General features: G+C 40.4%; 2 protein-coding genes across 6 annotated transcripts; both read right to left on the reverse strand.

Annotated features, from left to right (window-relative positions):
* Positions 1-6,455: 6,455 nt before the first annotated feature.
* Positions 6,456-11,300, reverse strand: LOC136373963 (molybdopterin synthase catalytic subunit). The gene is made up of 5 exons (XM_066339052.1): positions 11,159-11,300; positions 10,198-10,324; positions 9,194-9,347; positions 7,678-7,801; positions 6,456-6,561 (listed from the first exon to the last, which is right to left on the reverse strand). The coding sequence occupies exons 1-5, from the start codon at positions 11,174-11,176 to the stop codon at positions 6,493-6,495; spliced, it is 492 nt and encodes a 163-aa protein (XP_066195149.1). The 5' UTR covers positions 11,177-11,300; the 3' UTR covers positions 6,456-6,492.
* On the reverse strand, positions 6,456-14,716 carry LOC136373964 (molybdopterin synthase sulfur carrier subunit-like). Of its 5 annotated transcripts, XR_010745774.1 has the most exons (7): positions 14,596-14,716; positions 14,143-14,264; positions 11,400-11,546; positions 9,194-9,347; positions 8,034-8,080; positions 7,678-7,801; positions 6,456-6,561 (listed from the first exon to the last, which is right to left on the reverse strand). XR_010745774.1 is itself a non-coding variant. In XM_066339053.1 (4 exons), exons 1-3 carry the CDS (start codon positions 14,605-14,607, stop codon positions 11,420-11,422), a joined length of 261 nt encoding a protein of 86 aa, XP_066195150.1. In that variant the 5' UTR covers positions 14,608-14,716; the 3' UTR covers positions 10,293-10,324; positions 11,400-11,419. The 5 variants fall into 5 exon arrangements, 2 of the variants coding, with proteins under 2 accessions (XP_066195150.1, XP_066195151.1); XR_010745776.1 differs by lacking the exon at positions 9,194-9,347; XR_010745775.1 differs by lacking the exons at positions 8,034-8,080; positions 9,194-9,347.
* Between the last annotated feature and the right edge of the window lie 11,461 nt (positions 14,717-26,177).

Consider the following 26,177-nt stretch of genomic DNA (forward strand, 5'->3'; position numbering starts at 1 on the left):
ATTGTGTGCAAGGGTTTGGTTTGGGTTTTTTTTTTGTTTGTTTGGTTTTTTTGGTTTTGTTTTTTAATTTACTGTGTAAAGCAGCATGTTTTAAATACTCTGAAATTTTGAGCTTCAGCATGTACTTCTGTTTGTGCTTGCAGCAAGAAAAGTCAGCAATACCTTCAGCAAACTCAAGTTATATCTGATTCTGGTCTTGAAATCTAGCTGCTGGTGTCTTGAAGTACTAGAATCAAGTCCAAAATCTGAGTTGGTTTCATATGAGCCTATGTATAAATGTGGGATGTACAAGAGTTTATAATAAAGTTGACTTTTAAAAGCTAGCATGTAAGCTCTATGGGAGCAGGGACTGTATCACTGTGGTGGCCTGTCTGAAGGCCTAACAGCATTACTGCAATAAAACCCAAGACTACTGCTGAACACAGACTCATTTTTAAACTGCACCCTAAAGAGAAGCAATGCTACTGAAAAAGCACAGTATAAAATGAAGCCAAATATGGTTTGTCCCAGTAGCGCATAGGGAGAACCCTAAGGGAATGACTCTGCTAGGTAGACAAAGACACTGCACTTGAAGTCCTGGAGGTCACAGTCAGGAGTGCAGCATTACCAGCAAGCTGTACTGTACTGTAACCCAGTTGACATTACTGCAAAATATTTGGAAACCTCTAGCTGAGTAGATGGTGTTAAAACATTACCATGACCAGGCCTTCCTATATACATGGGCTTATCATCACTGGTATGTAAAATTACACCCCATTCTGCCAATCTCTGCACTGTATCTATTTACAGAACTGGTTAGCAGTAGCATGACATGACTCTGGCTGCGCACCACCATATGTTGGAAAACTGAATTCAACTTTTCAGCAGGAACAATGTAGCAAAAGAAGAGAGGGAGGAACTTGGCCTTATGAATAGAAAGATTACAGGAAGACAATGCTGTCAGAAACTACCACCTGAAAACTACACTTTCACAGAGCTTTTTATTTCCACTTTCAACTCATCCATAATTTTAACAGTGGTACATAAACATTCAGGTAGGCTACCAATTTTTTACACTTCCATCATACAGTATCAGATGAACCTAATCTTAAGTGTCTTTCACCAAGTCTCAGTGTTTTGCAGAATTACAAGCCAGATTCCTCATATACTGACTTATGTATGTGCTGGTTTTGACTGGGGCAGAGGTACATTTCTTGACAGTAGCTAGCATGGGGCTGTGGCTTGGATTTGTGTTGGAAACTGTTGATAACACAGGGATGTTTCATCTGTCACTAAGCAATGCTCACAGGTTTAAGGCCTTTCCTGCTCTTCACCCCACCTCACCAGCGAGGAGGCTGGAGGAGCATAGGAAGGCGGGAGGGGACAGAGCTGTGACAACTGCCCGCAGCTGGCCACAGGCATTGGGAGTGTTTGGTGTGTTTGGTGTTTGTCTTCCTGAGCCACTGTTACATGCAGCAGAGCTCTGCTTTCCTGGGGTTGACTCAACCTGCCTGCCGATGGGAAGTGGTGAATGCATTCCTTGTTTTGTTTTGTTTGCATGAGCAAACTATTAAACTGTCTTCCGTCTCAACCCATGAGATTTCTCACTTTTCCTATTCCCTCCCCCATCCCACGAGTGGCAGAGTGAGTGAATGGCTGGGTGGGGCTCAGTTGCTGACTGGGGTTAAAGCACATCTAAACCTGAACTATAACACAAGTTTGCAAATTAAAGACTAAAAAAATGAAGGTATGAAAATAGATTGCCACATCTATAGCTAACTGCTGCAATTTTTTATTGTCTGTGAAAGTAAATTAAGTGTACATTTTCACAGCTTTAGAGAAGTTGAGTCCTATATTTTAAGTGAATCTTTCTGTTCTCAGTTAATTGGTCAGTTATTTGTATGCAGTCACAGGCTTTTATATGCTGGCATTTTAAAAATGTACTTGCCCCTTAAAATAGTCAAAATGGAACTTTTATAAAAAGAACTGCTATAAAAATACATCAGCATGCTAATTTTTGTAATAGTTGATAAGATCAAATTTTAGAGTGTGTTTGTTTTTCAAAAAAACAGGTCTAAGGTACTCAAAGTAACTGGTAATTTATAGTCATCAGCCTATTCTGAACTCTTTTCAATCACCTTCACAGGACACTTAATTGTACTTAATGGCACTTAATGCTCAAGACTGTTTTTCACAGCATTTTAAGAAGGAAAGGGCAGCACTGTCTGCTTTAACATACAATTTGTTAATAATTAGATTTAGCAGTTCTTCCTTTTTAATGCCTCCAAAGCAACAAATGAATGTGCTACTCTATAAAGCTACAATTTACTTGGAAGAGCTGTGCATAAAGTGAGCAGAGAGAAAGGCCAAAAATCTAGTTCAAAGTTGAGCAATCTAAAGGCTTCATTCCTGAGTGCAGAAAGTGGCACTTTCAGGAGCAGCAGCCAAAGCAAGGGCCTGCATTTCCCAGCAGGGCCAGCACCTGAGCGGGCCAGGAGCTGCTCCTCCTGCTCAGCCATCTCTCGGCTGCCATCTCCTGGGTAGGCGCCTCATCAAACAACCCCCTTCCTCCCCCGCCACATCAATATGTCATACCATGACAATCCAGCAGTCAGTTTTCATCGTGTGCATCAGGCTGAGCTTCTCTTGAGAACGGAGCACAATGCTCAAAATCAGGAAAGGAAACTCTTAAAATCAATCAGTGGTGGTAAATGGATGTTCGGCCAGACAAAGGGGTGGATCAGTGTATTCAAATTGTGCCAGCCAAGACTAAGGCAACTTTTCAGAAGGACAAATTATCACTCTGAAGACATGCACTTCCCTTCCACAGACAGCCCTCATCTGGCAGATCTCTGCAGGAATCACATGGTGATTCTCTGGATCTGCAGCATCTGTTTCTGCAACATCCCTCTACCAGACCCACCAACTCAACACAGCTGGTCTCATGGAGAGCTGGGATTACCTTTCCCTATGGACAAGGAAAAGAAATGGCTGGAGTTATTCCAGAAAGCTGGGTCTTCTTTGTAGATAGACAGACCTGCAGCTATCATCCCACTCAATGGACCTCACCATAACACAGAGTAGCCCTCATCCAGCACTGTAGCTCTGCACATGCGGACAGCAGGACAAGCACCGCCACATCTTTTCCTAACACCAGCGGGGATTCAGCCCTTGGGCTGGGAATTTGGAAACGCTTCTGGGTCATTTCAGACACAGCTTAAGCATTTATCTTAGAACACAGTAATCTGTCCTCTTAAAATACTGCCCTAGCAGAGAGGGTAGCCCTACAGAGGGAGACAGAACACTGAGTTCAGAGCATGGACTTAAATTTCAGTGAGATACATTTTACCTCTAATTAGCACACCATCCCTCCCAGAGACATTTCCATTTCGCTTTTACATGCCAGCTGAAGAAGCCAAGTTACACAAGACTGATATATCATTGTTCCAGAACAAAGCAGTACTTGCCTCATGCACAGCTAGGGACAAAAAATGACATTTCATTGTCTTCACTATGGCAGCATACACACATTGTAACACTCAGCTGTGACTCAGTACAACATCTCTTCCATTCATTGTTCCTGGTCACTGTGGGGAAGTACACAATTATTCTCTCTTCTTTTCTGCACCCTCCTTCCCAGCTGCATTGCTGATGGGGAAGGTGCACTTAAGGTCACCCTGGAGAAATCTTCCAGGAGATTGCAGCACTAGAAAGGCACTAAAGAGACACTACTGCAACTCAGGAATTGCCTCTGATCATGGGGTCCCAAACAGAATTTAACTTTTAAATTTAAATACCACTCTTTAGTGATTTAAATACCACTCTTTTTCTGTATCAGAGCACTAGTATGGAAGCACTGCATAACCTTTACTTCATTCATAAATTATCTACTGGAAAACAAGGTAAACTTTTACTCTTGTGAAATTAACACATTAATTAGTTGCATGGTAACAGCAAACATAAACATGGAAAAATGAACACCAAGTATGAAAAAGTTTCTTTCTCTTCTAAAGTGAAAAATAATTCTTTCACAGAACAAGTGATTGTGCTCAGTACTCTGTACAATTCACAGTAAAAATGACATTCAAACAGCAGAGGGCTTCTCTCCAACCTCCAAAACAAAGGAAAACTCAGTCTTCTATTTGACCAACTCTGTCTAGATAATAGGGCCCACACGGTTTGTACAGTGTGTATCTGTAAGCACACAAGGAGCAGCTGCTGTTGTGCAGAGGAAGAACTGACTTCCACTTAAGAAAATGCATCAATATGTTAATAAGCACAGTTGAACTGTTTCTGCTGGAAGCTGAATGTTTCCTTACAATTTACTTAATTCAGATACAGTAACTAAGTGATTAAAATCCCTGTGGGGAAAAAAAGATCACCATCACCATCTACTTTCCTCATTTTACTTTGTGCAGCCAGAAGTTGTTAGTAGATTTTTGCTGCAGACACAATAAAATGGAATGTACAGCTGAGGCTTCACTAGTGTGTGATATAATGATTACAGAACCAAAGACTGGTTTGGGTTGGCAGGGACCTTACAGGTCATCTAGTCAGAACCATCCTGCTATTGGCTGGGACACATTCCACTAGACCAGGACACTCAGAGCTCCATCCAGCCTGGCCTTGGACATCTCCAGGGATGGGGCATCCACAGCTTCTTTGGGCAACCTGTGCCAGTTGCCTCACCACCCTCACAGTAAAGAATTTCTTCCTAATATCTGATCTAAATCTACACTCACTTCAGCTTAAAGATATTCCCCCTTGTCCTACTGCTACATGTTGTTGTGAAAATTCCTCCTCTGAACTGCTTATAAGCCCCCTTTCACTACTGAAAGGTGATACAAGGTTTCCCTGGAGCCTTCTGCAAGATGAATACCCCAGCTCTCAGCCTGCCTTCATAGAAGAGGTGTTATAGTCCTCTGATGAACTTAGTGGCCCTCCTCTGGACTCATTCCAACAAAATTACATCCTTCTTGCATGGGGGACTCCAGAACTGGACGCAGTGCTCCACAGGGCTCTTCTGAGGGCACGGCAAAGGAGCAGAGGCAAACCCTTTGACCTGCTTTTGATGCAGCCCAGGACAGAGCCAGCTTTCTGGGCCGTAAGTGCACATTGCCAGCTCATATTGAACTTTCTGTTCACAAACACCCTCAAGTGCTTCCCAGGGCTACTCTTGATCCATTCTCCCTCCAGCTTGTATTTGTGCTTGGGAATGCCCTGACTCAGGGTATGACCTTGCACTTCGATTATAAATAACTATATATGATATAGAAACATATATATATAAGCAGCTGAGTAAATAATTTTGCTTTACCTTATTTCCCTTTCCTTGTATCTACCTTGTCTACACTGATAATGGTGACTAGCTAAAACTGCCTCTCAACATTTGCAGAAATGCCATACACAATGGGACCTGACACTCTTAGCATCTAAACACTACCATATCACAGTAGAGTAACAAATAAAATGACCTTGCTTGGACAGGTAACCCATTATTTCCAGTGAAACCCAAGCATATTAGGTCAGTTCATTTAATTAGTTTTCAAAACAGTAACAAAAAACTGCATTAAGATTAAATCTTAAATGTGAATATAAATGCATGTATGAATTGCAGTTAGTTCAATAAAGCCCTTTTCTTTAAAAAACTATTCCATTTGATGACTTTTAATCCCAACATGTATAAAGTCCAATTACTGAAACTAATTACGCTACTGTTGTGTATTTGTAATATTAGCTGGTTTGGGTTTTTTTCCTGCAGCACCACACAACTACACAACCAAAAACTCACCTTGAAAATATTGTCTAGACATCATTAAGCACTTATAGGTGGCATGTTATTGCTGAGGCAATTTTTTTTGCTGGTAGAGTATTAGCTTTGACTTTGCATCAATCTCTATCCATATTTTTTAATGCAATGGACTTGTAATATCAGCTGCACAATAAAAATATTTCTGTGAGACAGAACTACTGGAACATAAGCACTATTAAAAAGGTAGTAACTCTAGGGTATAGTTTATATGTTATTTTGTCTGTACTAAAATAGTTCATCTACTTCAAGTAGCTTTCATTTTATAAGAATGTCAAAATAGCATAAAGCTTCCAAACTAAGTCTACAGTCAACCAAAACTAAACCTCTCTAAACTTTAAGATTTAAAAAAATGCAATTGTCCTGTGGTGACTCCTATGCAGATAGAGAGCACAGACTACGAAGGTAAAAGCATTAAAACAGTATTGATCACAGAGTAGTCTAAACACCTTGCAACAAAGAATTTTAGGGAAGATTATTTTAAAAACTGACTGCATGTTAAAATGCACAGAAAGGCAATTCCAAAAGAGAGTCAAGAACACCTAAAATCCCTAATTAATCCTCATTTATTTCACTCAGTCTAAACCAAATTATTGAGATGGAAACATCTGTTAGAACTGTTTAGAAATACAGACTCTCTGTAAAAAGTCAAAGGTAAATATGCTCATTAGGAAGAATAACACTTTATTTTCAAAAGAGTACATTTATTTTTCTGAATTTGCCCAAAAGCATTCCTTGTTTTCTTTCCAAGAATATTCATCCTCATAAATCTCCTGTAATATAGAAAAAAGAATGAGAAATGTTGTGAGTCTGCTACGTACAGCTACAAACAAGGCCAAATAATTCAATAGCCATCCCACTACTATTTACTGATCACAACAGGACTGCACAGCACTTGGCTGCATGCAGAAGAGAGGGCAGCACCTTAGAACATACAGACTTGGCTGAACCTCAGGCTGATCCCCACCAAATTTAAAAGGGCCCACCTAAGCTGAAGTCAATTCAACAGAGAGATCTGGAAGAAATTACATAATAGCTGTAAAGTACACAGCACTCATGCTGCTAGAACCTACCGTACCATCATTTTGAGATGAGAATTTACACGTAACAAAATGTCAATATTAAAATAAAAATTACATTAATACACTAAATACACTACTAATATATCCTAAGGACAGACTGGATTACCCAGCTGCAGTTCAGTCCTAAGCAGCAAATTCTGAGTCCCTGATTATTCATTCTGAGAGAACTTCCATCTCCGCAAGGAGGTATGTGAGAAGTGGAGTAATGCAGAGAATATCACTGTTAACCACATGCCAAGTTCTACCAAGGAGAGAAGGCACAGATAATGCTCATTTACTTGCATGCAACACTGAGGTTATGCAGTGAGGCTCTTTCTAGACTTGGGCTGGTTTCTCCACACACTGTGATGTACCTGCACTAGCTTTGGGACTTCTGCTTATCCTTTCATTATGTGCTGTTGCTTAGTGCTTTGTGCTTTCTCATGGCCACAGCGATGAGGGAAGAAGAGAAAGGCAAGAAATGCTTCTTTTACTTGCAAACTGCAATGCTGTTCAAAGCAAAGGTGACTCAAATTCCTCCACAAGCCTGCACAGAACTGAGTTTTGCTACTCAAAAGAGGAAAGTTCAGGCCTCCTTCACTTTCACTCTAGCATGGCTTCAACATAAAGAGGAGCTAGATGGGGCAGATACAGGAGAACCTTCCAGATGCTCCACCTGCCACATTTGGGCTGGCTGCATTAGAGGAAACTCACTGGTGCTAGACACTGACAACCCATCAGGAGCAGCTGCTGCCTGTAATGCTGCTAAGGCAGCCCAGCCATCTAAGACTAAAGTAGGCCTAAATTTGATTTTGTCCCCAAACATACCTTTTTCCATATTGGGACAGATGCTTTTAAGGTATTGATGCAGTACGTTACAGCTTCAAGGGATTCTGTTCTGTGTGGAGAGGAGACTGCAATAATTACACTTGCTTCAGTTATTGGAACCACACTAAGGAGAGAAGAGGAACAACAGCAGCTTTAGCTAACACTTAACATCAAGAGCACCCAAAAGTCGTGGCCATGTCACGTCAGTATTCTGGCCACATGCTCTCCTGACTCATTCATAATGAGCAAGTGTCAAACCACATCCAAAAGATTATACACTTTTTAAAAGAAAGAAAACCACAACCAAAATCAGTACCAGATGTTAGAATTCCACACTTTAGAATAAATAAACCCACCAGACATAGGCTTTTTTCTTCCATTCTTTCTTCTTTTAAAATTAAGCCTATGGAATTAAGAGGGGGGAATTGTTAACTTGTAACAATGTATAGGAAACTCAATGGAACCTGGCTTAATAATGAACAATAACAAGTTAGAACAGCCAGTTCTTATCTAAAAACATAAGAAATCATCTCAGTTTGCACAAGAATTTGTGAAAGAAGAAATTAAGTGCCTCACACTATGCAGATTTTGCAATGAAACCAAATTTTTTATGAATTCTGATTTTAGATTATGAAGTTTCCTACTTGGTGTGTTGTGTCAAATTTAGCAAAAACACGAGTTTCTGTGTTTCTCCTTGAAATTGTAGCATTCCCAAAATCTGCCTCCCAATCCTCCCTTTATAGTATGACTCCTTCAGCATAGTCCATAGGCAGAAATCTCAGCCTAAATGCTTTGAGCAGCCCTCATGACAGCCACCCTCTCCTTTGACTATAGAGGAAATCTAGGGAAAACTACGCCTCAGGCCTTGTATCTTACTTACCCTTTACAATCACATTCTAAGTTCCTTCAGGATTTCTGCAAATCCTGCTAGTTATAGTGAGAAATTTTCCTTGAACTGGGAAGGCCCTAGATTATGTTGGACACTAGTATTCCACGTTTTGAACCCAAAGGAAAATACTTATCCAAGATTCAAGGAACAACAGGACATTCTCCCACAATCATGGCTGGCAATTACTATGCCCCAAAGCCCAAGCTTTCAGACTTTTTGTAGCATAAATAGACTTAAATCTGACAATAAGAACATTCTGCAGCCCCTCAACAGGAGAGAGAAGAAAAAAAAAACAAAATGCTGCCACCTTTTAAAAATAAAGAACAAAATAAACCAACAGCCTCCCCTTTCCTGGAGTGAAGTATCTCCCCACTTTCAAAACATCACATCAGCATCAAAAATCCTACCAGGCTAAGTGTCGACTCCTGCAACCCTACCAATAAACACATTTTTGAAAACAAAATTTTTGAAACTTAGCTCCAGAGCAAAAGCTTGATCCTGCAGCCAGCTTTGTGGCACTGTGATCTCTGAACACTCCTGCAGGTTCTGCAACTACATAAGCACAGCCATGCACCAGACAAGAATTGGTACTCCAGTTGCAGAAGAACAGAGTCTGGACATACATACCCAAGTCTATGCTGCACTGCAATATGTTTGACTGAAGGCCATTTCTGTCTAATATTTCTGCAGATTTTCTTTATTTCAGTCTCTGCCATTGAAGTATATGCTTCATATTCTAAGTGAATTACTTTTTTTCCTTCAAAATTATTTCTTGTAGTACCTAAAGAAAAATGATTTATCAACTAAAAGCACTGAGTAAACGAATACATATTGTATCTTTATAATACACATTATATATTATATTAATACAGAGTGAAAACCCAGGATCTCTTGTTATGGGCAAGGTCAGCACTATGCAAATATAATTAACCTCCCCTAATCATGGCTGCATAATGACATTATTTGAACAAGATAAATCTTTACTATAAAAGGAATAATTTAGTTAACACATTACACAGGTCTGCAGCCCATAATGCCCAAGGCTGGGACATCTTCTGTGGGAACTGCTAAGGTGCTATAACAGCATTTGCCCATATAATTTTTAAATGCCCAGTATTTATGAGCCTAGTAGCACTAAGGTTTAAGCACAAAGCAGTTTCATATGTGTGCCATGTACATTAAGCACAGGACAGAGCTACCAGCCTGATCTTCACCAGCCCATTGGTAGAACAGTTCCTCACTTTCAACTAAGACCTGAGTTAGAGGATCTTACACACAGGTATGGACATGTGGTTGGCATACTGATAAGATTCCATTTCCCACCCTGAACAAGTTGTATCCCAGGGGACAGGAGAGAAACTCCCAGGTAGCTCTGTACTCCAGAGCTGCTGTTCTGTTCAGTCGTAACATAACCATACCAAGCCACAAAGTTTCACACCACTCTAGCCCACAGCAGCTATTTAAGAGCTGCCATGGTCTTGCTCTAATAATTCAGAACCTGCTTTCTAAACATCCTGGGCTCTGAGCAGGAACTGATTTGAGTACTACAAGTTTGGGATGTGGAGAACCTAGGTTCCATTCATTAGACTATTAACATATCCAGAGATTTAGCTCACAAATATGAAACTCACCAATGAACAGAGACACTGCCCCACAGCATGGTGAAACAACCAGCTCTGACACTTCATCTACAGAAAGCTTTTCACACTTGAGCTTGACAAAATCGTTTGGCACATCTTTGCTTTCTTCCATATCGCACTAGAAAAGCTGAAACCAAACAGACTCTGTTGTTGTTCCTCAAGATACTAGCATCAGCCAACTGCTCTTCATCTAGTGCTGATCGCCCCACTTCATGCACAACACTGGCACTATCTATTTGCCCAAGAGGCTAGTCTACATGTGAAATTCTCTTCTCAGCAGCCCCACTGAGAGAATATTAACTGCAAATAACAAGCAATGACTTGGTTTTATTGCATACTTATTTCTTTCTGACAGGGAAGTCTGATACAGTTGGGATAAAACTGTAATTAGCCCAAGGCCCTGGTTTAACAGAATGTTCAACCAGCACAGACCACTGAGTATTGCTGGTAAATCAGTGGTGATATTGTCAGTCCCTCCTACTTATCTTATCAAATCAATTTAAAACACAGGTTTCTGATAAACACGGACTAGAGGTCTAATCCTAAAGTTGAGTATGCTCTCCAGGACACTTAGGACCTTATACTATCAGTCTATTACAGACACACAGGAGACATTTCTAACTTTTCTGAGTAGAAACCAGCCATCAGATCACCTAAGAATGAGAAGCGTTTTGATCAGCAGCAATGGAACAAGCTGCACTGAATAGATGGACTGCCACTTGAAAGGACACCTTTTTAACAGCAACAAACAAACAAAATTTCTAAGCAGCAGTCAATTACTTTTATTGTATTATCTTTTCTGTTAAAAGCTGGCAAGAATTTTTTCATTCTTATCTTATTTAGGCAAGCCAAGTTTCCATTGGTAGGAATAAACAAACCGGAAAGAGGAACAAGACCTAAAACCCAGATTCAAAGCAATGCCTGACCTCTCTGGCAAGTGTCTTCCATTTACTGCATACATGTTAATCATTTACTGGTGCACTGTCTTATAACTTCTGCTCAGCACAACTGCACTCTCCAGACAGAAACACAAGTTGGGCTCTCTCAAAAGAGTACTGGGGTGGAGGGAGAGAATTGCAATCACACTGTCAGACCTAAACAAGAAAAGGTTCTTGTAATATCACACAGAATTCATGAGTTATTTTAGCACAGGATTACACCCCACAGGAAACCAGGCAAAAAGCAATACCTACCTAACAGAACCTGGGCAGGTTCAGCCTCCACTAATTGGTGGGATGATGGCAATCTCGTCTCCAGGCTGCAGGACCAGAAGCTGATCTCCAAGAAGCACGTACTCCTGCCGAACAGCAAATATCACTTGATCCCGGATGACAGCAAGCCTGAGGGGGATTGACAAGAGCACAGAGAGGTTTCCAAACAATGTTTGCATTTAACCATGAGATTTCATTGAAAAACAAACAGGTGCACAGTCTAGGGCAGCTGAGGTAAAAACCACTGAGACTTACGCAACTTACGCTTCCAAGACACTGTCAAAAATACAATGAACACCCTAATCTTGGATGTAAATGTAAAAATACAATGAATCCACCTAATCTTGGATTTTCTTGTAGTGGCTAAGAAGAAGCAAGACAAGATAATTTTCAGGAACTGGATTTTTCATAGGCCTATGTCAGAACAAACCAATGCATACCAGAACCACTTCAGAAGCTTACAATAAAAAAGCTGGTAACTCAAGAGGCAGCAACCATCCAGTTTGGGATTAGAAGGAAATGCTGTCTTGATGCAGTCTGGTTGGGCTGGAGCAATTTTCTTACACATCAAGAAGCATTGTGGTATGCTGTTAATGAGATCTCATGAAGATTCAGTGGTCAGAGAGTTGCTCTTGCGTGTGCTCAGACTTTATGAGGCTTCGGGTCTTTTGTACTTACAGGTCTGAAATCTACAATTGATAAGGAGTGGCCAAAGAACCAAGAGAGCAAATGCGATGTGTCTTCCGGCAGATCTTCTATATTTTTTTAATGTGAGATATTGCTGTGAGAGTCCATAGCTCTGGATTTCATGAGGCAGGAAATGACTAAGTCAATTACATAGCAACACATGAGGGCCATAGCAATAAGACAGAAAAGAGAACAGCATTTTACTTCAGATGGTAAGAGTTCTTGTTTGAGAATACAAAATCTGGCACAGCTATCTCAGCGGTATTGCCTAGAATCAAGTAAGCAGACAAATAGAGTACAAGTAAAAATCATCTTGTTTTCTACCAGCCAGATAGACAAAAGTACTCAAGGCACAGACTAAGCAAAACACAGTAGCACTGATTCAGAGAACGGACTGAAGGGAGGGATTGTATGAAAGCAAAGCAAGCCACTAAAGAACTGTGCACAACCATGAAACTGAAGTGCCCATTAGAAGGATGGGCTCTAATTAAAAGTCCCTTGCAAGCTAATTAGTTGGGGAAGATGGGTGGAACAGAAAAGCACTGTCAAGTATGCTCAAGCTGCCATTTGAATATCCATTAGCAATGTGAATAGAAGTCTGTGGTCAATGCCCTACAATTATATTGAGTTTTTCCAGAAAAGCTAGGAACAGAAGCATTTTTCAAGAACGCTGCTGTGAAGTATCTGCAAATGCAAATTGTACTGCCCCAAGTCATCATTCATAAAAGGACAAAGTTGACAAATTATGGCAAAACGACCAACGGTGCTGCTGCTGCTTCTGCTGCTGCTTCTGACAAAGACGAAAAGGCTGCAAAGTAAAATATACACATTCCCTACTGCCTCTTGCACCCAAACGCACTTTATTTCAATTCTCTGGTGAGGAAAAGGTCCCTGGTTCAGCATTTTATGAAGAGTGTCTCACTTGGAAACCGATACCAACTATTTTTTTCGTAGTGTTTGAAAGCATTTTACTAAAAAAGGGTTGTGCCTCAAGGAAGATTTGGACACCTAAGTCCAAAGTTATGGAAATCCCTGAGCACTAAATGCTGAGGACCACAATCTCCCTTATACCTTAGGTTTATTTAACCCTGTTCCATCCCACCAAAATGATGTTGCACCTTTTGTCCAGACGACTCATTCTTGACAGGACTGAGCACCTTCCCTCAGTTTTAAACAGAGGGGATGTTTCTGTCCCCTGCGCAAGGCCTGCCCAAGAGTACCAATGCTGCAGAGGCCCTTACACACAGTGCTTTCTCAGGACCAGACTCTTTATGAAATGCAACCAGCAATGGTGTGGGTCTTTTCAGAGCATTGAAGTGGCTGAACATATTTGCTGTGTCAGGGCTGAGTGGCTAAAGACCTGTGGGAGCTTCAGTCCCCTTCCTGACCTGCCTTGTAAAGTGTGCCACAGGCTCAGACCAATGGCAGTTAATCACACAATCAATTAAGCTTGAAAAGCACTCTGAGATTATCAAGCTCAACCTATGACTGAACATCACCATGTCAACTAGACCATGGCACAAAGTCCAGTCTTTCCTTAAAAATCTTCAAGGAGAGAGACTCCGCCACCTCCCTAGGCAGTCCATTCCAATGTCTAAGCATCCTTTTCAATTAACTTCTTCCTAATGTCTAACCTAAGCAATTGGAAACACCTGCATATTATAATTTATTTCTATCTATTGTCCTAGCTGTGCTTGATCCCCCCTTGTGACATCTGACCTCCTCCACAAACCAGTAACATGGTAGTTTTCAGGTTACCGCACCACAGGCCTCCTGGACAATGGGCCACGTGCACCTCTCAAGAAGTACATCTCCCGCACCTGGCCTTTCCTTCTGTTCACGTAAAGCTGCAACACTTCCAGCTGCACAAAACACTTGCTGCAGGTTACCAAAGGAAGGTAACGCCATCGGTTTTGTACTGTCGAAGTACTGCTATGTATTCCAGCTCAATGCTAAACACCGAATTTGTATTTAAAAAAAAAAAAATAATATCCAACCACGTTTCTTTTGTGCACCTCAAGGGTAGCTTGCTGCATACCTGGGGTGGACCTTGACGATCTCCTCCCAGAGTTGTAGAGAGGTAATCTCCCGCGGCACCGAGAGGGTCTCGGAGCGCAGCCCCGCCAGCTCCGCGCTCCGGGCGAAATACAGCACGGAGACCTGCGCAGGGAACAAACAGCGCTCAGGGCCGCGGGGCCTGCCCGGGGAACCATTCCCAAAACACCGCCACGCTACCGGAACCACAGCGCCAAGAGCAGCTTTCCCAGGCTTTTCTCGATGCGATCGGCACAGCCGATCGCCCCTGCCCCGGCTGTCAGGACAGCGGGGGAAAGGCGGGGGCGGCGAGTGACCGCGGACCCGCGCCCCCCGCCCGCCGGGCAGGTCGCTCCCGCTGCTCGCCGGGGCCAGCGGGAGCCCCGCCGCCGTGCCCGGCAGCGGCCGAGCCTCCGGCCAGACCCGTCCCCGGGGCTCGCCGGCAGGTCTCACCTACCTGGCAGCGCATGGAGCTGCCGTCCCGGGGCGAGCCGCCCTCGGCCCCGGGCCCACGGCGGCGCCTGCGCCCGGGCGAGCGGCGGCGGGGCCGGACCGCCCCTTGCGGCCTGGCCGGGCCGCGGGGCCGCTCCCGGCCCGGGGGACGGCGGTGCGGGGGCACTCGGGGCGCCGCGGACATTACCCGTGCACAGCCTTGCCCGTGTTAAACATCTGCTAAATGCGCAGGACAGGTATAGACGGCGTGTAAAAGCCACGGATCCGTTTCAGTGCTGACACAGGATTTCAGGGTTAGGGCCCGTTTCCGCTCTGCCCGCAGTAACTGAGATGAAGGACAGCAGGACGGGAGGGTGACACGGGCTGTGTAGAAAGTGCTGCCGAGAGACCCACAGCAGGTGTTGCACACGCTGTAATTGTGCCCCAGGACTGTTCCTGTGTGTCGCTGGGGTTATCTCTGTAGCGTTCGTCTGGTGACACACGTAACCTCGCAAGAGTAATGGAGGGGCTCCTCCGGGCAAACAAACCAGGGGCAAGTCCACAGTCACTACCACTGTGCAGAAAATCATGTTGCCAAAGGCCTATGTCCACAAATGAGATGGTTTTCAAAATTCAACTTTACTCAAAACTAGGGAGATCCCATAGGAGCATGCCTATGTAGGGTCTATATAGTTTTCAGCATTCATTTCAGCCTTCATTTATTCTGAACATCCTCCTACTTTTCCCATTGGGTGAGATATTAGGAAGATAAAACTTTTCAGATCCACATACCACATATCTCCCCTCCAACATGTAGCCCGACACCCATTCTTCCAGAACCTGACTGGTTCTTTCAGGTTATCTAGTCATTTGTAAAGACATGCACAGCTATTTCTCTTATCATCAGTGTCATAGAGTTTATGGTCAGCAACTGTGATTTAGGCTAGTGGTCATTGACTTGTTAAGGTTGGAAAAGACATCTGAGGTGGATCATTGAGTCCAGTTGTTACCCCAGCACTACTGTTCGCCACTAGACCATATCTCTGGGTGCCACATCCACAGGTTTTTTGAACCCTTCTAGGGTCAGTGATTCCACCACTTTCCTAAGCAGCCTGTTCCAGGGCCTGATCAACCTTTCAGTGACATAACTGTTCCTCATATGCAAACTAAACCTCCTCTGGTACAACTTGAGGCCATTTGCTCTTGTCCTGTTCCTTGTTAATTGGGAGAAGAGACTGACCACAACCTCTTTTCAGGCACTTTTAGGGAGTGATAAAGTCACACCTGAGTGTGCCCAGCTAAACAATTCCAGCTCCCTCAGCTGTTCCTCACAGGACTTGTTCTCCACACCCATCACCAGTTCTGTTGCCCTTCTCCAGACAAGAACATCAATCCTTGCTGGATGCAATAGTGTCAGGAGAAAAAAAAAAAATCCCTCAAATAAAGAACTAAAAAGATGGCTGAGAAAGGAAGCAGACCTTTCTGCGTAATAATTCTTGCCTCTGAATTACAAACACAATGAAAGTTAAAGTGATTATGTTTTCCAAAAAGTGTGTGATAGAAATACAGTCATTTCTGCAGAGCAATTGTATTGTTGTATTGCACCAGTTACCCAGTACATTGTGTCTTAATCCTCTGCTGTGAGGAACAAATAAGTTACTTTTTAAAGCTGTGTTCTTTTGTGAATGATTAACTAGTGTTACAAATTGAACTCTCCTAAACACAGCATGTGTCAAGTGAATAATTCCTTTCTTTTTTCTCTTGGCTGAGTAATTTTGGATCTATACATCTTAAATGGAATAGATAATTTTGATATGGTGTGTATGACCCAGCCGGTAGCTAGCAAGTAGCTGGCACATTTTTCCCATGCAAAAGGTGTACCATAGATGTTCTTAGAGTGAAGTGAGGGTGTACTGGCCTCAGCTGGAGAAAATTAGCCTCTCAGCCCAGAAAACAGTGAACTTTGAAGGATTTGTCTGTACATTTAGGGTTAAGACAACTATGGAATAAGGAGAGAGGGGTTACTCACAGTGAATTTCGGGATTTTCTTTCTTTGAGCTGCAATAAATAACTCACCTCAACCAGTTCTTGAATATTTTTCAAAGGATGGATCAGTCTTCAGCTCTGCATTATATTTGTATGATTTACTTAAAGGCAGATTATGCCTAGAAAGCAGAGGAATAGAGTATGATCTGTGATTCTTGTGATCTATTAACTATATTCTAGAACAGCTAAGAAGTAGCTGAAAGTTCTTAATCAAAATCGGGAATTAAGCTTAAGTGTAGTATTAGTGGCTAAAACTAAATTCTCTCTTTATTCCGGAAATCTTGTCTTCCAGGAGCATCAGCCTCAGCAAGAGGTGGGACAACTACACTGCTTAAAGAGTTTTATCCAGATTGAGTTTGTTTCATTGTTTGGTTCTTTGGCTTGTTTGGTGTTTTTAGGGGAAGAGTCTGAATACCTATATAAGATTAAATAAGAGATAATTTTATAGCTCTGAAGGAGATACATTAGCTCTGTAGAAACCAGAATTCAAAACTATCCATAATTATATAGACTAGCTCTATATGATGTTCCCTTAAAATATTTCCTATTCTGTATCCTTTTTTCCAGCATCATTTTCTTCTTGAAGTTTTTGGGTTGGAATATGGGTATCTGCAATGTATATCAACTAGTTCTGTTACTTATTGAGTCTAATATATTCAGTTAAATCTTGTTATAAGCAAGGGTAGCTTTGCTGTGGCAGAAAGTTGTGTATGTGTTCTCCCAACTAATATGTACATTAGCCAGAATATAGTATATGTACTTTTTCGGACTGTGTTTCTTTCAGATACCTTCAATTTCAAAAAAGTTATGTTGTGAAGTCCTCCAAAACAGGTATTTCCTATTCCACTTACCAACTTTTCTTTGTTTTAATAGTGTTTAATACTGAAAAAGTAGAAATTTTCCTGAATGTGTGGGATTTTCTTACAGTATCCAAAGAGCAGCCTTAAAAAGTTCAGTTCTAAGGAATCATAGATGTGGATGTTTTTCCTACTAATTTATTTCTTACTTACCATCAGCAAACTTACAACATTTAGATGTAGCTGGAGTATGCCCACACACTATGCTTACAGTCTAAAGCACTGATTCTGCATGTGATGTTGAATGTCTGCATGTGATGTTGAGTAGAGAGAACCATAGCAAAGTTAGCAATACTTAAATGGGTACACTAGTCTGTCTGCTAGTCCTAAGCTAATTTTGTAACAAATTACTGCAAGAATTGGTATAAAATATGACTGGGAAAACCAAAGAGGAATGAACTGGAGACTTGTTGTCAATCTTTAATTCTTTTTACCAATGATTTACCTAATGCCACTGCAGAAAAAAAAGTCTCTAAGACTGTACAAGATTGTGATTGTCTAATTTCTAGCAGATTTTCTATTTCCTTTTGTTTTCATTTTAGACATTTTCTCAGGACTGTTTGGTATAAATCAAGAGTTGCTGCTCGAAAGTTCAGATTTATACTTTGGAAATCTTCAGAGAATGTTTTTTACTCCAGTTTTGTTGTTGTGAAGAATTTAGGCCATGTTGATGGCAGACTTGACTGCTCTCTTTTTTTGTTATGTTGATGCATAAGACTTTGTGTGGAAGAACAGAGAAAATTCCTTTACTTCAAGCTTCCTGAAATACCTAGGGAAAATAGAAATTATCACTCATGACATGGAATAGCCCTTCATTACCTCACCCAGCTTTCGTATTCCTTGGGCAACCAGCCAATTGTGAAGTCATTTTAGCATTAAATTTTTGCTAGAGTTCATTTTCAAACAAATAAACAAACCCCAAAGGGAAAAAGAGAAAAAAACCCACCCCAATCCCTACAAAAAAAAACCCCCAAAACCAAAACAAAAACAAAACAAAAACAAACAAACAAACAAAAACCACCAAAACAACACCATTTGGAATAATCTACAAGGATCCAGAAGTCAGGCAGGTATAGGAGACATGTCACTGTGAATCCACTGCTGCCACTGAATTCAAGTCTGAATTTGTCCTCTTGCATGTCAACACTGGTCATAATCTGGAAAACATCTTCCTATTTTGGAAGGAAGGAGAGCTGTTCCTTGAGTTTCCGTAATGGAACAATGGAGAGAAAAACTTGAAAATATGAATCTGTCTGAGGCACTGTGACCTCCAGGATTCCTGTGTGTGAGGTATATGTGGCCGTTTGACCAATGTATTTAACATTCCCCTTGGCACTCTTTGAAATTGTCTATTACAAAACAGATGGTGCAGTAGTTACTTTTTTGAAGGGGTAGAAGAGCATGACTACATCTGGAATTAATCTTTAGCTCCCTAAACCAATAGATCACCCAGTTTTAAGAGGACCTTCTAATATAATTGCATTGCACAAGTACAGAGAAAGAATACACAGCTTTAAGGCAGAGTATAAGCAGTCCGGAACTATAATTCATAGGCACACAAGTCTTTCTGTTCAACTGTCTCATTTATGGGCAAGTCTTTTCTACAAGAATTTATTTTTATTGAGCAACAGCAGTAAGTAATGTGTAACTTCTTCAGTGAGATTAAAAAATCCACAAAATTTCAGGGTTTGTATAAAGTATTTTTCTGTTGGCAGCTACAGTATTCTTTGAGAGATTACTTCTTTTATTTTTATACTGTCCTTTGCCCAAAAAGATAGCTCAAGGTTGTATTAAACTAGAATGCATACCATCATCATTCAAATAATGCCAGTTATGGAGTTTTTTATGATTGTTAAGTTGTACAACACATGCTCTGAAGAGTGTTGGGAGAGGACATTAGGGCATTCAGGGTTGATGATAGGCTAGAAACTGTTTCTGCAAACTCCAATGCCAAAGGAAAGTGGAAGTTAACTCATAGCACCATGTATTTGAAAGTGCCACGTATTTGAAAGTGCCTTGTACTGAACTTGATCTGGATTATCTAAATATTTAATATATTTAATGTGTTACTTCTCTTGGAAAACAAGAATTGTATTGTCAAAAATGTACTACTTCCTGTGAAAGTCTTGAATTTCTGTAACAAAATGGTTGTAGGACAAGGAATTTGGAATACTGGCAAATTAGATGTCTGAAATAATGTTTAGAAAGATAAAATAGCTCTTATTTGTCGTATTTCAGTGGGTTTGTGTGACCTTCTTTTGTAAAGCACCAAGAACAGGGAGACATGAAAGGATGGCAGATAAATAATACATTGTTGGTTTACATTACCAGGTTACATTGTTGGCACTCTAATTATCATAATGTGTAAGAATCTGAAACACTGTACAAAGTAAGAAGCATTTCACAATATCAGTTTTCCTGAAGCAAATGGAATTCCCCAGGAGCTACACAGATCTGTGGGTGACAGGTGAAAATGAAGAAAACTTCTACTAAAACTTCTACTAAAAACTTCTACAGTTCGTAACTTGTAATGTCAGATTACAGATTGCAGTTAACTCGCCTTTCTATTTTTTATAATCATTGTAGCTGCTTTACTCGGCTTGAAAGGGGAAGTTTTGCTGAAGTTTTTACCTACTATTACTTCAGATTAGTGTTTCAGTGTATTACCTTTATTGCAAGTCAGTGTCTTTAGCTACCACTGGGGGCACACACAGCATAGTTGTGACAGAATATTCTGCAAATGGCAGTCTGTCTTAGGTTTAGATTCTAGCTATATGACATGGTGATTTTTTTTGTATCTGTAAAGTCTTGTGGAAGGTTTGCCTTCAATCTCTTTCCTTTACATTTAACATGTAAATATTATGTAGCTGGTTCTGCAGAATGCTGCACAACTTGATTAATTCTACACTTGGAGTTTAATATTTTCAAGTAATAGAGTTAAAAATGCATACACTTCTATGAGCACTCCAAAGAAACAGTTATACAATTAATACTAAAAGTATATCTTCTCTGGCCCTAGCAGGGGGTGAGCTGCAGTTTTCTTCCTGCCTGCTCTTGTACCTGCCTACTTGCCATTCACAGGATCCCAGCTGACAGTCTGCAGATGTTCATCATCACACATGTATAAAACTGAATTAATATTCTAAATGGAAGGATTCTGTGCTTTTCGCTCACCTGTTTTGCACACTTCCTGAAAACCATGCCTAGATCTTGACTGATAATATATTCCAATGAGGCTGATCAGAAAGGAATTATTTCCACCAGCCCACATGCCCTGGTCATATTCAACTAGTCTATGATGGCTGACAACTGGAATGCTTCCTCTGTAAATAGGAAAGGCGTTTCTTCAAAAAGATTATGTTCTGTTGAAATTTTTCCAAACCTTGGAAACAGGTTCTGTAATTAGTTCTGAAAGCCAGTCACTTGATACTTTTACATTTTGGTATGAATCCATAGGGGCTTTTTGAGGAAGAGAGATTGTGGTTCTGCAGATAAGAATTAGTTTGGTTTTGTACTTAAAATTTACATCAAGAACTAGTGCTGAATACTGGAATCCAGGTAGCAAATTCTGCTTATAAATAAGTAAATGATATTGCCTATACTGCAAGTGAAATGATAATGAAAGACACTTAAACCATCTGTCCAAATTCTATGTGCAAATCTGAGATGTTAAAGTTTGTATGGCTTTGTCTTGACTAAAAGCTTCATTTTCTATTTTATATAATGGCACACTTATCCACATGAGGGCACCAGCTGACATCTTATTCCTAGACCGGTGTGAAATCTGTTTCTGAAATGAACATGTTTATCAATTGTCATCTTTACAGAGCTGGAGTAAAGATTAAGCTGTTAAATGTTACAGTTCTCCAGTTTGGGAGATTTTTTTTGATAAATTCTTAGGGCAGCAATATTTTCACTTTCCCTAAACTCTCCATGCAGCAGGAATCTTGAAATATAATTCAATCACATAGAGATGTGGGGATATAAAGTTTTTTTAAAAAATAAAATTACTTTTTAATTTGGCTATATAATGGAATCTGAGGGAACATTCATTAAACTTGGTAAACTTTATTTCTTTGCTTTGGAAATAGAACAAATATCCTGAGCTTTTATCTTCCTTCTTATTAAACCCCCAACAATATGCAGTCAACACCCATTCCATTTGTAGGCAAGCATACAGCCAGGTTATTTTTAGTATTTAATTTCTATATGTAATAAAAGTTATACAATCTTTAAAGAGCTTGCAGAGAGTAATTGATACTGTACTCTGGGTTAGGCTGAGAATCCAATACCAAGCTTGTCCCCTTCCTTTCCCTGCTGGATATTAAGAACATTGACCAATGTACAGTACAGGAACAATCTCATTTCCTCTGCCATCTCCTTAAGTGTCAGGCAATCAAAACCACAAAGACTTGGGGCTTTCCTCAGGGACCAGCAGACTGCATACTTGTCAGAGGAGGTATCAGTCTGTTACCTACTAAGGGAAGGATACCCGAGAAGTCTGCAGGGTTATTTGACAGAGACAGGGACACACAACATGAAGAGATGTAAAGGTTATGTGTCTTTGAAACCTATCTGACAGCTTTTTGAAGGAAAGAAAAACTTTCTTTTTCTTTTGAAGTCGGGGACTTCAAAAGTGCTTCAGAATACATTCACAGAAAGTTTTACTTAGTGAGACTAACCTTTCTAGACTCTAAGCAGTGGAAACCCACAGGCTTTTCCAAATAATGATTTTGAAGAAATTGTCTTCTCTTGGTTTCCCCTGGCCAAGCCTCTTTCTCCATTGACTTTGGTGTGAACTGGGGAAATCGAGTTTTTGAGGCTGATCTTGGCCTTGGAGAATATACTCCCCTGGTGACAGAGAAACAAAATTCCACTTTTTAGATATTTGGGTTATCATGGTAGAACAGAGTTCTCTGAGTGGAGTGGAGAAAGCCTAGAAAATTTTCTTCTCAGCAGAAAGCCCACAGGGCTGGAAAACATCAGAAAAGCTGTTAAATTATCCTGTCTTTATTGAAGCACAGATACAAACACAAGCATATTTTGTGGCATGAGAAGTAACCTGAGCATTGGAACAGGTATGAAAAAATGTGAATCTGCTGAAAATCGTGATGTAAAAGGTTGACTTAATGGCCTATTTAAAAAAAAAAAACAACAACAACACTAGTAAGTGTTACAGAAGTGTTTCAAGTGTTGCAATAGAAGGGGCTCTGCTTGATCCATAAAATATTTGATCAGCTATCTACAAGTCTGGATTAGCTGAATGTATATTCATCATCTGAAAAGCCTCATGCCTTGGAAACACCAGAAGATTTCTACGATTCTGGACAACTTTTAGCACAAGTCAGACCTCAGTTTAGCTCAATGTAACTGATAATACAGGACAAAAAGTTGTGTGTCCTTAGAGAAGGTGACAAATATAATAATGCATAAAAGAGGACCTGTGATTTTGGCATGAAAATTGAGCCAACAGGAATAAGGCGGAAAGTGTAGCTTTGTTGCTGAGTAAGACACTGAGAGGGCCAGTAGCCTAAGCACTATGGGACTGTTCATACCTGAGGGAAGTTGTAAAGCTGATAATACTCGGTGTGCCAGGATTTCTGGGCACACATGAGTCACAGCCTCTTGCATCTAAGTAGTACAAACAACTTGGAGAAACTTTCTAAATCATTGCAGGAACAAGTACTAAGATGAAAAACAAAAGACTAAACTGAAGCTGTAATAAAGCTGTACTACTGTAGAGCATTGGCAGCTCTGGTTAGAGTAGCAGTGATTTCTGTAGGAAGCTTCTGAGTGGGAGTCTGTCAGAAAGGGTGGGAGTAGTGTGATCTACTTTTAGCTGTCCAATATAATGAGCCTTAATTTGTTGCCTAGGTTTTTCTTGTAGTTGATGAAGAGATAGAGACATCTTCAGATAGTGGTTCAGGTCTTTTATACCAATCTAATTTCTATAGTTATCCTGGGTGAGGTATCTGCTGTCTAGAGGAAACTGTACAGTTTCACTGACTGTAGAAGGATCATCTGGGACTAGATTAAACACAGAACTTTTAGACAGCCAAATTTAAATGAAATAGTCCCATCAAGTTCAAAGTGGTGGTGTGTATTTAAAACTTGTGTCTGAGTAATGATGTGTTTTGCATAGAATCATAGAATCATTAAGGTTGGAAGATACCTCTCAGACCATTAAGTCCAATCATTAACCTAATAGTGACATTTTCACCACTGAACCATGTCCCTATCTAGACATTAGACGGTTAACTTGATCTCCTTCTCTAACAAGGAGACACACTTGTGGATGAGGGAAAGGCCGTAGAGGTTAATCAAGCAGGACCTGCCTGCTACATGGCTTGTAATTCTATATAAGAAACTGGTAATAGTTGACCTGTCTCATATTTGGTATGTGGAGACCCAGGTGCTAAAAGTAACACACAAATAATGACACCAGCATAGCACTGGAGAAAGTGGTGATGTAGGCTGGAGTCCGGATGCATGCAGGCTTTGAAGACACAAGCATCCTTGTACTGGGAAGTGGCAACTTCGGAAAAAATTTAGAAGTAATGACAGGAATCTTGTGTGGTGTTTTCCTCGACTCCTCTCTATTGCTAATAAGTATTCAGTGAGAACACAGATCTTTCTGTAAACTTAAGAGTTCCTCTTCCTTGGCACATCGATACCCAAGTAAGGGTAAGTTGATTCAAGTGGAATATTTCCCAAACTGAATCCAACTGAAGGTTCTCTGATACAGGACCTAAAGTTTCTTAAGAGGCTCCTGATTTTCCAGTGACATATTTGAAATAATGATTAATAATATTGGAAATTAATATTAATGGAAAAACCCAAACACAGCAATATGCTTATTAAAAGAGTAATCTTTCCATATGCAAAAGCACTAACATGTTTTCCATGGATTAACTCATGATTTACTGGATATCTCTACCATGGTAATTGCATAGTGGTATGATTCATAAAGATATTTCAGTGAACTACGTTGTGGCAACTTTGATCAAACTGCCAGCTAAAGAAAACATTTCCCAGTATAAATTATATTTAAGTATCCAAGTAGAATTATGATGCTCTGCTACTTTTTTTTTTTTTTTTTTCTTTTTTTTTTTTTTTTCCAGATAGGCATCTGTCCCATTCTTTTTCCTCTAGCACAGCCTCAAGGCAGACTCTTGGACTCCACTTCCTCAGTCTGGATTTCTCCTGGACTCCTCAAATTTTTACTTTTTTATTAATATTTAAGTAGTTGTATTTAATTAATACATACACTGACAGGGACCTGCAACCTCTTTTTCCAGGCAGCAGCAGGACCTGAACATATTTGCTTCTGGCTGGTGTTTGCTCTGAAGGACAGATGGCAGTAGCCCTTTTTCCCCTGCCTTTGCAATGAGTCTAGATCTGCTACAGAATGTTTCAAGAGTGTGCCAAAAATGCTACCTGTAGCAGCTTTAGAGAAGCTTTCTCTGTACTCATGTACAGCAGCTTTATAGGGTTCTGGGAGCTGCAAATCCTGCTCTTTTATAGAAACCTCATGACCCTCAGTCAAATCCTGCAGGACTGGTACCAGTGGCAAGTAAAGAGCGATTAAATTAAAATAATGTCTCTCTGCACTTCCAAGGGTACAACTACTACCAAATTTCAGTTTTTTCCTGGATAATCTTAAGAATAATTTTGTCACTTCTTCTTAAACCCATGCATCTGAACAGCAAGAAGTAAAAACAGCTGAAAATCTGAAGCGTACCATGTCTGCTAATTGTATACAGCATGGTATCTGTGGGCTTGAGTTTCACACACCTTTGTGTGCTTTCTGCAATGAGGGCATTTAATGTCACTTTTGAAGGATTTGCACTTACAAGTCTTTTCAAAATTCAGAATACCCTGAAAGTATTGCAAATAACCAGCTAGTGATTACTCATTTTTTTGATAATGTGCAGATAGACTTCATTCAACCTGATGGTAACGATCACTTGCCGTGTATTAAAACACTAACAAAAGCATTTGTTGCCTGAGTAGATACTCTCTAACCCAGAGTAGATATACATGTAGCATTTTTAATTCCGTGAGTGCTTCTGGTTGGTGTGGCCAACCTCAGGATCAGATGTGGTAACTGCTGAAAGATGTCTAGCCTAAGCCAAAAAGCACTGCAGAGAAATTGTATCAGTTCACCATGCAGCTGTGTGGACATTGATGCCAACTTTAGGAGAGAAGGTATGAGTAGGAACTAGCAGTTGGAAAGTGTAATCATTTGTTTCATCAGCATATGCCAAAATAAACTGCTCATGGGTTTGCTAACTAAGGGCTGCCAATATCACAATGATATGTAAGTAGAAACTCGCTACTGATAAAGTCTTTTGTTAGTCATCCATAAATTTAGGAATAGAGAACTGAACCCAGATTTAAAGAGAACTCCAGATGTCTGATACCAGAATGTAATCATTATCTCAAAATAAAATTCAAAGAAGAAACAGATCAGAAACTTATGCATGAACATAGGCATGTTGTTGTCAAAGAAATGAAGGTTTAAATTAATGAAGCTGAGTGCAGACCTAGGATTGCTTCCTGAAAAACAAAACGGCCCTATATTTTGAGAATAAATCTAGACTCTAATAGATTTGTCAAATTAAAGACTCACAAGTGGTTAGCTAAACTAAAAAAATTATATTTGAAGATACAATCAGAAATCTCTAGAATATTAAGTAAGCTC

Source organism: Sylvia atricapilla, chromosome Z (genome assembly GCF_009819655.1).
Source record: "Sylvia atricapilla isolate bSylAtr1 chromosome Z, bSylAtr1.pri, whole genome shotgun sequence".
In the NCBI taxonomy this organism is placed as follows: domain Eukaryota; kingdom Metazoa; phylum Chordata; class Aves; order Passeriformes; family Sylviidae; genus Sylvia; species Sylvia atricapilla.